We start from the raw sequence: 12,221 nt of genomic DNA, 5'->3' as shown, positions 1-12,221 counted from the left end.
AAACTTTTTCTCATTTACCCATTTTATTTTTAAAAATTGAGACCTTTTTCTCCCCGGGAAATGGATTAAATTTTTTCTTCCCCCACACCTTTATCAAAGCGCCGAGCATTGGGTGGAAATAATATACGTAATAATGACCGGAGATAAACTATTACATTCTCTATTATATTCCCTGATGCCGTGCTTTGGCAGGTGTTTGGTGGATTTCAGGGGATATAATCAGGGGATAGAATTTTTCAAGCCGTGCTAAAGTAATAAAGAAAAATAAAAAATATTAGCTTATAATCCCTAATTTATATCTTTTAGAGATGCAATTAATACTGATCGCTGCCGCCGTCGTTGCTGTTGCCGTCGCCGGCCCAGCCCGCTTCGTCAACCCCGGCGTCGCCGGACCCGCCGAAATCATCGACATTGACCCGAGCGAAGTCATTTCTGTTGGACCCGCAATCGTCGACTCTCCCATCTCTGTTGGACCCGCTATTGTTGACGACTGGGAAGATTCTCCGATCTCTGTTGGACCCGCTATCGTTGAAGAAGAGTCTCCTATTTCTGTTGGACCTGCTATCGTCGAAGAGGCTCCCGCTGCCGTGCCAGTATACAGCTCCCCCCTCGTTCAGGTTATCGTCAACGTCAACTCTGGCTCCATTTCTGGTAACCCAGTCGTTGTAGAGCAACCAGAGATCGCTCCTACCCCAGTGATCGTCGTTGAACAGCCCGAGATCGAGACTTCCCCAGTGATCGTCGTGGAGCAACCCGAAATCAAGCCTACCCCAGTAATCGTTGTGGAGCATCCAGAGATCTCTGAACCAATCGTCGTAGCTCCCATCGAAGTCCCTGAAATCGACCCTACGCCAGTTGATGTCGTCGAACAGCCTGAGATTTCTGAACCAGTCATCATCGCTCCCATCGAGGTTGCACCCGTCATCACCCTCCCTGACGACCTCAACTAAATAAAATACTCTAGATATAAGAAACGTTAAACCACGAATGTTAACTACAAACTATCCAGTGGAACAGGAGGTTATAGCAAAATTTTAAACAGCTCCAATAAATTTAAAGTGAATTTCATTAACTGTATCTTATATTTAATATCACTTGAGAATACACGACGTCACCTTGTATATTTAATATTTACTTGATGTGCCCTTTGGCGTCGCCCGTGTTAATTACTGAACGCAGCGTACTGCCACACACGTATTACACTTACCTTGATAAATCAAATACTAAACGTAAAGTTTTTTCAATCATACTGGTAGTGCTAACTATACAAACCTATGTTATTAAGTACAGATAGTATTGTAGTGTGGACGAATAATATACTTGTTAGTTGTTCGTGCTCTTGGAACTTTAATCACCAACTATTTGGAACCTTCAATCACGTAAACATTTCCAAACGCAAATCTATTCCTGATTTGCCTTATTTAAAATACTTTTAACTTCCCTATAAAAAATGACTGCAAATATTGTGTGGATGGATGCCCGTCTTTTGAAATTTTAAAGATAATTTCATATCAGTCTTAGCTCCTATCAATAACAAAGAACAATCTTGAAAAGAAAGTATCAAAATCGTATTGTTAATTGATTCGTACGTAGGTAACCAATACAATTTCTAACATTTTTCGTTCAGTCCTAGCACTAAAGTCTAGTTAGTATATGTAACAACAATTTATGTATTCACTATCGTAAGCCTTATGTGAGCGGTTTGCTACTATTCGCTGAGGAGACTGTCCTCTATATCCAATCATTTTCAACAGATCTTGATGAAATTAAACAAAACTAAACTGATAATATAACCTATTTAGTACAAATGTAATTATTTAAATCGGTTAACGTTTGACAGATTTATGGTAATAAATCGTCAAAGTGTCCTCTCCCAAAGGAACTGAGCTGAATTTCTGGATAAAAAGTCATACTTCCTACCTCGTAGTATGAAATCAAATGGTGCAAAGTTCCATTTGAATTCATTTAGTAGTTTCAGTGGGATCGCGGCTCAGATAAAGATAGACAGACGCCAATGAAAAAAAATGGAATATCTTCAATGTACAGAATTTGACCCGTTACAGTTTTATTATAAGTTTTTTTATTATTTATACTCTTTATTTGTACACCACTCAGCAAAACTAAAAAAAAAGAACAAACACTTGAACAATGAAGCAGGATACAAAAGACTATTTAGGGTTAGAATTTTATCTACATACGTAATAGTTGCGATTTCAACGTTACTCATCCTTCAAACAATAGTTGTAAAGAACACACGGATTGAGGTAAAGACAGACAAATTGCAAATATATCCAATTTTGCTTGACCAACAAAATAAACGTTGACGTTAATGACGATACTTTAGTCCACAAATTGTCATTTCAAGATAAAGTATTGGGAAGCATTCGCCATACCTGTTTTAGACGTCTGAACATATCGCCCAAGAGTTGCGTGTAGGAAAGAAACTTGGCAAAGTTAGCAAGATAAGGGATCCTGTTGTTTTAACTGAGCACTTAAGTAGTTAAGAAGAGAACGAAAGAATAAATTGTTTACAATTTTCTAGTTACTGCAGCTGACGCAATAGCTCATATAATTGGAATAATTCGATGTCTTAAGATAACCTCCTATGCTCTGGAGCATATCTTGATAAGAAAAGTGAATACAAAGTTATTGTTGCACTGATGTTATAGATATCTTAGTCTATGGATACATAAATCCTGTAGTTTGTATGATGTCAACTGGAGTAGAATGAATTCCAATGCATCGGCACCTGGGTCTGGAATGTTAAAAGTTTGAGTTTTATAAGTTAATTCCGACAATGGTTGCTTAAAATTACGATCCCAATTTCTCAAACTGGAGATATTTTTATTTATAACGGGCAAGTAATGCCGCTGAACAGCCAGGCTGATCCTTTGCGTAGAAAGTGTGCCAGAAATTTTAAATTTGTCAAATTAGGCACTTATTCAATATACAAATTCAAGGTGTTCCATACTAATATTATAAATACGAAAGTGTGTTTTTTGTTGGTGTTTACTTTACGCCCTAAGTAAGCCCAATTGACTTGGTTTTTGGCATAGAGTTAGTCGAAACGAGGGAGAGTAACATAGGCAGTGGCGTGCATAGAGGGTATGCACAGGATATGCATATATAGACGATATAAAATAAAGAAAATCTCCACTACGAGGTATAAAAACCTAAGGGTAGGCTTTGTATAACTCTTACAATGACTATCCTTATGTTTTTAATAACCCGTCCTGGAGATATTTATAGTTTACTAGCTGTTGCCCGCGACTTCGTCTGCGTTTGATTTTGTTTTTTTGATGTAGCATTAAATTTATTTGTTGATTTAAAAAAATTAAAGTATACAGTATCGCTAAGCCTTAAATGAGGGGTTTGCTGCTGTCCACTGAGGAGTTCTGTCGTATAGACGACAGAACTCCTTTAATTTTGCTCAAACTGTGGTTGGAGATAGCTCCAACCACAGTTTGAGCAAAATTAAACACTTATTATAACCTCTACTAGTACAAAAATAATGATTTAAATCAGTTATAATTTGTCAGAGTTATGGTGTAAAATCGTCAAACACTCATCCCCTATCCCAAAGGAACTGAGCTTAATGTCGGGATAAAAAGTATCCTATATTACTTTTACACTTCCAAGAATATTTGTACAAAGTTTCATGAGGATCGGTTAAGTAGTTTTTGTGTGAAAGCGTAACAAGCAAACTTACATTCACATTTATAATATTAGTAGGGATGTCATCTGCCCGCTTAGAGCATACCCTGTATGCACGCCACTGAAAATAGGCTACTTTTTATCCCAGGGAAATTAATGGTACCCACGGGATTCGTAAAAACAGTAATGAACGCGGGCAACAGCTAGTAAAGGTATTATAAAAAAACATTCGCAATAATTAGATAATAGATGGTAGATTTTACAAAGCTGCTTGAGCCAAGATTCAAGGTAATCATAAAATAGAATAATAAGCAGTACTTAAGTACGACGAGTTATTTCTAGCGAGGTCACATATATAATAGCTTAAAATCGGGAACGTCAATCTCAAAATTACTTACTATCTGAAATCTCAGTGGTAGAGTCAGTCAGTAGGTACAGTCAGCTTAAAAAACAGTAGGTAACTGTTTTGTTAGCTGATTATTTAAATTATTAAGATGACTAAACATCAGTGAGATGTCACCCTATTGTTTTTAAAATTATGGGTTTTCTAAAATGAGAGCAAAGCGGTGATATCCTAGTGGTTATAGCTTCGGCCTCTCCTTTCGGAGTAACCGAGTTCGATCTCCGGTACGTACCTCTAGTTTCTCAGAGTAAATTTAAGTTTGAGCTGCTAAAATATCACTTGCTTTAAAGGTAAAGCAAAAACTGATCGCCTGAGAAATCTCTACGTTCTCAAAGGTGTGTGAAGTCTACCAATTCGCACTTGGCCAGTATTAGTAGACTCCGTACTAAACCTTCCTCATTTTGAGACCAGTGCCTTCTTTTCCTGGGCCTGTCTTGGTTGATCTGAACCGTCCGCTGTAATACTTACATCGCAATTTATAACAAATTACCAGATCTGAACAGAGAACTCCTTGAGATGTCACTCAATAAGTTTATTTATTTAAGTATTTATTTATTTATTCATAAGACACAACAGCAATTATTTGTAACTACTTTATTTAAAAAATTAATTTATGTCTAGTGCCATTACAATAATTAATTATAGGTGTATACAGCATTATCATTGTTATGTCCGGTCACAATAAAAAAAAAAACTTAAATAAGTATTTAACTAAAAAGTATTTAAAATAATAAGTTCAAAGTTTATAGAAAACGTAAGCTTATAGAAAAGTTCTATTATAATATTAAGTATTACATGTATGATAGCTTAGGTATGAATTGCTCTAACTTCATAGCTCACCATTAACTAGACTGTGAGATGGTGATAACAAAAAAAAACCTGGCTAAGTTTGTTGTGGGCTCTTCTTAGACCAGGGCGCGTTAGGAACCCTCCTAGCCTTAGTTTTGAGTACGAAAGCAGCATCACTAACATTAGTGTAATATGTTAAATGTAAGAACGCTTTATAAGGTCTACATGAATAAAACATTTTTGAATTTGAATTTTGAATTTGCGTTATATATGTATTAGATACAGATAGGACTAGATTAGGACTTCTAACTCCTTTGGTTGCCTGGCAGAGAACACATGTAGCGATAAGACCACAAAATTGCACCGCGTTGCACAATTGCGTCGCTCCATTGTTTATTTATGATATTTTTTCTTTGTGGTGTACAATCATAGTGTACCTATTCATTCATTCATTCACTCATTCAGACGCGATGCCATCTTGCACTACACCCACGCGATCGATACCCTCCCCAATCACAATTTCAATTAGGTATCTCATTTTATAACATAAAATAGGTATATATTTGATCAACTCTCGAAAATAGCTTTCCTTTGTGTCTAAACATTGTATTGGACCACGTGTTCTTGACAATAATAGGTATAGGTAAAAATTTTGAATAACCTAAGCTGATAAAATTGTCGGAAACTTAGTCACAACGTATTGAAATAAGCGATTGAGGTATCAGTCGTGCCAAGTAAAAAGATTGCTGAGATTTTTATACATATACACCTACTTTATAGAAAAAATCAGATTTTTTTTCTGTGTGGTGTACAACCATAGTGTACCTATTTATTCATTCATTCACTCATTTAGACGCGATGCCATCGTACACTACACCCACGAGATCGATACCCTCCCCAATCACAATTTCAATTGGTTAGGTATCTCATTTTATAACATAAAATATGTATTCGATCAACTCTCGAATAGCTTTCCTTTGTATCTAAACATTGTATTGTACCACGTGTTCTTGACAATAATAGGTATAGGTAAAAATTTTGAATAACCTAAGCTGATAAAATTGTCGGAAACTTAGTCACAACGTATTGAAATAAGCGATTGAGGTATCAGTCGTGCCAAGTAAAAATATTGCTGACATTTTTATACATATACACCGAAAACATCCGCTTCCATCACCCACAAGGCTTCAATTCTATAACGTTCACTGTTCACCCCCACCCTTCAGACCCATCACCTGTTGACAGGTGAGAGGCGAACCAACGGTTTGGGTCATCCACTGGGTCCTCTGATGACGAACAGAAGAACACCCGCAAAACTTTTACTTTATCGGGTCATTGGCGATTTCTTAACAATATCCCGTTACCGGATTACACAGCCCAAGTGCTGCTCTGATCTGATGGCAGGCGGTAGGTATATAATAGAAAAGTTCTCGTTTACTTTTTGTTTCTTTTATTTTTTTGGTTTGGTTGGGTGTTTTTCCGGAATAAATACCTATTATTCAGATAAAATTGGAAGTAAAAGGTTTAGTAAATACATTTTTTTATTCCAATAGCGGTTTCCGACATGTTGTAAATAATGTTGTATTGCTTTAATCGCGATTTTTTAAAGAAAGGCTTAAGTACAAAACTTGACAAATATTGTTACAACTGATTCCGAGATATACCTATGTATTCAAAATAAGAATTGCGAAGTGCGTTTAAATATTATGTTTGATTAGTAATTAAAAGTGTGTCCATTGAACGCACTGAACTATCAAAGTTCAGTCAGCGCTCTTTTTACGTGAAGCCTACCTATCGTTTCCAAACGAAACGACACTTATGGTACCGAGCACAGAATTAATATGCAGATATTCTGTGGTACCGACGTATTTAGAATTTAGATACAATCATCATGGAAATAGACTTTATTTTGTCAACGCTGTCGTTGAACTTGCCAAGGTTATAATATTGGGTGTTTTGACATTCATTTTACTAAATTTCATTGAATACTCATAATGTACCTATTGAACAAAATTAACTGCCTACAACTAACTTTACTATAAATTAATATATTTGTAGTGCATTTATCTGGCATTTCGAAATAATTACTTCTTATAAATAAGAATTTAAGTTTTATTTTGAACGGCCCAAAAAAAAATAGACATAAGAAACATAAACAATAATAATTTTGCGCCTGCCGAAAATTCATAACAAATGTTTACCATATCGTTCATTTTTTTTTGTATATAATATTGCAATAATTACTTTACATTATTGTGTTTAACCTCCTTTGAACGGTTTGCCTGTCTGTGATTGTGATCCGAATTTGTATCTGGATCGGAAGCGTTCAAACGGCTCGATTTAAATGCGGCTTTTTTTATTCGTAGGATTTATGAATTGCTATAGATTCTTTAAAGTTATACCATTTTTGTCCAAGCTAGAGATAGCCGTAATAATTTCCAACCTTCGTAAGGAGACGGTAACCTTAGAAGAAGGAGTCACTCCAAAATAGCAAATAAATTACGAATGACTGTATAATTATTTATATATTTTAATTTTTTCTTTCTAATTTTACTTGAGAAAAATGTGTTTATGCAGCTTTTTCCGAAAAAGGTCACCTGTGGCAGCACCGTTTCCGGGTATGTGGGACTCACCGGCTGAGATGCAACCAAAATAACCACAAACCCCAGCGAAGTTCCTACTCGTCGCCTGGAGACTGGGTCACGGGAACTCTTTTACACACACACAATCTTCTACGACCCAGCCAAGTGGAGAGTGACATTCCTTAGGGAGGTATCTGTGCTAGGTCACAGGACGAGAAGCCCACCGAGGTGTCCCGAGGAACTCGACACAGCACACACTGGACTCGTGCGCCCAGTGGCCGTTTTAGCGAGCCGCACTCGTGACCGTAGTTGGACCCGACCACTCGTTGCTCACCGTTATCCACGCCATGGTGAGCAGCGAGAGGTCTTGGAACGCCGCTGCCTCCTTCTGCGTTCCTCGCAGAAGGAGTTGAGCAATTTGTGCCTTGGCATCATTATATCAAACATAGTTCCGGGTAGGTACCAGCGAATTCACTTATCAGTAAATATTTATATAACTGCAATCATAATAGCGTATTTAATTTAACTGCATTATTTGCCCTCTTCGATCAATAATAATTGCTCTTCCGTATTTAATGACAGTTCAAAGTTAATCAATTTATTGTTATCAACTATGATGACATGAGGGTTGTCTTTGTTCTTACGCTACAAGGTCACTTCGAAAGATTGTACCTAATAGAGCGGGGTCTACACTGCGGTGTCCAAAACTGCGTCCTCAGCGGAGTTGGACGAAAGTTTGTCGCCGCGGTCTGGCCTTGCCTTTAACGTCCTACAAGATTGTGCTGGTTTGCAAGAGTCCGGATTTGATCGGACATTCTCATCATCATCAAACAATGTAAGTACTTTGCTAGACGTATGCCGCTTTATGTAATCTGTCCTCCTGGTCGGGGATACTAATGTTGCTTTTAGCTGAAATGGCTAGCACCTTGGGACCCCAACGTCCATCGGTTATCCGTATATGTGCCCCACTTATTGCTACTTCAGCTACGCGACTAGCTAAGCTACGAGTATATCGGTCATTCTGGATCTGCTGCGGATCTTCGCATTCTTGAAACGTACATAGAGCATAGCTGTCTCCATCGCAGTTGAATGATCCGGGTAAGCATTCTGGTGAAACACGTACTTAACGACCAAGTTTTAGAGTCGTCACTCGAACGCACGCTTCTTATGATTTTTACACGCTGGACGCAAACTTGAACGCCGCCATTGAAGCCGCTTTGGTCTAACCACAGAATTAAGAACATACAGAACCCTCCTTTAGCCATTATTAGAGTGCATTGTGTCCAAAAACAGTGAAAACGTCGATAGAAAAGAGTTCGTTGTTGTTGTTGAGTTTGTTCGTCGCCTTTTTGCGCTCGTCGCGTGGAATGTTGCTAGCTCACAAACTTTACCCCTTTACCCCATTTTATGATAAACGTTTAGAACATTAGAGGAAACATAATTACAAATCAAGAATCAAGTGCTACTAAAGTGGAGTGGTTTTTAATGACGAACGAACGAAAAATTCACGACTAATTCTGTATTCCGTGGTTCCTTATAGCAAACTAAGCTCAGTTTATGTGCTAAACTATGTTGTTCTACGGTTCTACCTACACTATTAACCACTAAATGGATCTACAGACTACAGTATGAACATAACAAAAGATAAATGAAACCACGTTTTGCTATAATATTTTTTTCTAAAGGAGTCAAATCAGCCTTTAGATATTACGAGTAGATGCGGCTCGAGAACGGGTTTTAAACGGAAGTATCTGTGTAACTACTGAGTATTTTTAAACGTAAATAACAAAAGTGCAGATGTGCAGTCGTATTAAAAAATAAACCTTTATATTAAACATTTAGATAGATATGAGACATTAATACTGTTGAAAGAATGAATGGAGACCAGAGTATAGATAATAATCTTGACGCCTTGAAGTTGTTGTAGGTTTGAAAAGTTTAGATAAGTAGTTAGATATTGTATTCAACACTTACAGAATAATTCAGGAATAGAATATCTAATGTAACGGAAATACGTAAGTCGAATTGCTGACGTCAAAGGAAGGACATATTATTTGCCTCTACTTTATTGCCTAACAGGAAAGGATGCTCCTTTTTCCTGGAAATACTATAACGTTACCTACCAGGGTTCTGAAAAAGGTTGGTAGAGAAACCATTTCATTATTTTTTTTAATACAAATAAGTAGTTTTATTTCGGTCATTAAGTATGCTTAGGAAATATTTGATCTAGCACCTTCATCTTCATCTTTGGATACGGAACCCTAAATAGGGGGAAATCGCCTATTTAGGATTCCGTATCCGATAATGCAACAAGCAAAGGCGTAAGTTTAACACTTTACCTACTAAACCTCCGATATGCGGCTTTATCATTAGACGGCCGATTGGCGCAGTTTGCAGCGACCCTGCTTTCTGAGCCCAAGGCCGTGGGTTTGCTTCCCACTACTGGAAGATGTTTGTGTGTGCAATTAAATCATTACAAAAATAGATTAATCACTCGTACACTCGTAGAAAAATAAAAAAATACAAGTATAAAGCGGAACCTGTGTATTATTTACTACTGCAGTTGCATATTGCACGGTAGTACGGAACCATTCGCGTGGTAATGCTATTCGCACTTGACCGGTTTATATAATCTAACTTTTATTAAAAGAGAATATGATAGAAAAGATTCGTGATGTTTTGTTTTTAATTACATTATTAGCTGTTTGCATGTGGCATGGATATTTACAGATCATTAGACACAACCTCATTTGAGCTTGGAAATGAGGCAAAGAAAGTAGCGAGTCTAGTCTAAAGTTAAACAGCATCATCAATTCAAATTTATACTAATGCTTTGCATTTAAATTTATTTATTTCGTATTATTCTCATGCTCTAGGCATTTCTAGGTCAATACTGGAAGTAAAGAACCAATGTAAAAGAATTCGCCTTAGCTTGATTTCTTTCACTCGAATCTTGTTAGTTAGCTGCATATTCGGATACAAATCGTTAAAAGAAAGGTCTAAAAGTAATGCTATCCTTGTTTGACAATAGTGAAATGTTATAAACCAACTCTACAAGTGTAATCCACAACTTGACTTGTAGTCTAGTCGACAATTTGAAAATGGTACAAAATAGAGATACCTACTGCTAGTTTATTAAATATTGGCAAAAAACGAAATGCCATATTCTTTTCATCTTTAATTGTTTATAACTTTTGCAATTTGTTATGTGCTAATACACGCTTTTGGCACATTTTTCTAGACGTCATTCCGGATCCAATGAGCTATCACACATAATTTAAAGAGCAGTTTCTCTATTTTGTACCATTCTCAACTTGTCAACAAGACTATTGGCAGTGTTAAGCGCTTTGATCTTTATAAGTGAGATGTCGAGGGTTTAATCCCGATTTAACGTTCCGGTACGATGCCGCGTCAAACGGAAGATGGGTATGAGTTTATAACAACTGCCACACCCCTAACTGGTAAGCACCACGTGAGATTGCAGTCTAGGGCCAACTTGTAGTGGCACAAGAAATAAAATTAAAAACTAGCAAAACAATTGCAACGTAAATTATATGTAAATCTTATACGACTGTACATCATATAAGAACACTTTTTAAGTTCAAGGAGAACTACCTATTAGGTACCTAGTAGGCACCTAATGGCTAACTTAAACCGCGTTCTTTAACAAAAGTGTCTGCGTGATTGCTACACAAACATATAATAAGTTACCAAAGATCGTAAGGGAAAATAATTTAATTAATTTTAAAAAAGAGTGCTTTAAATTTTTAGTTAACAATACATTTTATAATATTTTTATCATTAGTTTAAATATGACATTGAATGTACTAGTTTTAAATAATTAAGTTTAGTCTGTAAAAAATATAATAGTTTGTAATTGTTGCACGCCCAAAGAGGCAATATACATTGGGACTTCATGCATGTAATTCTATCCAACCTGACCTGTAATATGCAATAAATGAATTTGAATTTAAACATATAAAGCCTTCTTAGTTGTTTTAGAACTCCTAAAGATACTCGTATATATATCTCTTTTTTTAAATTAATTAAATTATTTTCCCTTACGATTTTTGGTAACTTATTATATGTTTGTATAGTCATCACGCAGACAATTTTGTTAAAGAACGCGGTTATATATATGTATATCGTCATCACATCGACCAAATACCGGCCCACTACAGAGCACAGGTCTTCTCCCACAATGAGAAGGGGTTAAGATTGACGTCCACCAAGCTGGCCCAGTAAAGATTGGTGTACTCAACATATCCCTGAGAACAGTAGTAGAACTCTCAGGCATGCAGCTTTCCTCACGATGTTTTCCTTCACCGTCGAAGCAAGTGATATTTTTAATTACTTAAAAAGCACATAACTTAGGAAAGTTAGAGGTGCGTGCTGGGTTTCTAACTCGGCCCCCAGAATGTGAAGTTGAGCTCCTACCCACATATATACGAGTATATAGATATACTTCACCGAAACTTGCTGTATCCAAAAACAGTATTTTTTAAAGATCTAATTAACGACAACGTTCATCATTAGAATAGATAGACCCTTAAAAAAACACCACTCCAAATTTACGAGTACGATTTTTTTTTATTTAAGTTTTCATTTTAACCCTGTGTTAGGTAGGAACTTCCAAAATAATCTTTTGAATGAAATTGCGACTTTCCATTACATTCAATTGATGGCTTTCTGTAGGTGAATGAATGATTTGATGAGTGAAAGTCTCCAGGCCTTCTAGTTTAAAAAAAATTGATTCATGATGCATAAGCATTGTAGGTTAGTAGCTCAGATGG

At 36.5% G+C, this 12,221-nt stretch overlaps 1 protein-coding gene across 1 annotated transcript; it reads left to right on the top strand.

Moving 5' to 3' along the window:
- The first annotated feature begins 308 nt into the window (after positions 1-308).
- On the top strand, positions 309-1,013 carry LOC120633302 (cytadherence high molecular weight protein 3-like). Its single transcript, XM_039903492.1, has one exon. It carries the CDS (start codon positions 309-311, stop codon positions 948-950), a length of 642 nt encoding a protein of 213 aa, XP_039759426.1. The 3' UTR covers positions 951-1,013.
- The last annotated feature ends 11,208 nt before the right edge of the window (positions 1,014-12,221 follow it).

This window comes from Pararge aegeria, chromosome 21 (assembly GCF_905163445.1).
Source record: "Pararge aegeria chromosome 21, ilParAegt1.1, whole genome shotgun sequence".
Classification (NCBI taxonomy): Eukaryota; Metazoa; Arthropoda; class Insecta; order Lepidoptera; family Nymphalidae; genus Pararge; species Pararge aegeria.
The sequence above is the reverse complement of the archived record's forward strand: the minus strand, read 5'-3'. Positions and strand labels throughout refer to the sequence as shown.

Excerpts from the sequence above, each read along its gene's own strand:
- LOC120633302 (XM_039903492.1), top strand. The coding sequence starts at position 309 with ATGCAATTAATACTGATCGCTGCCGCCGTCGTTGCTGTTGCCGTCGCC.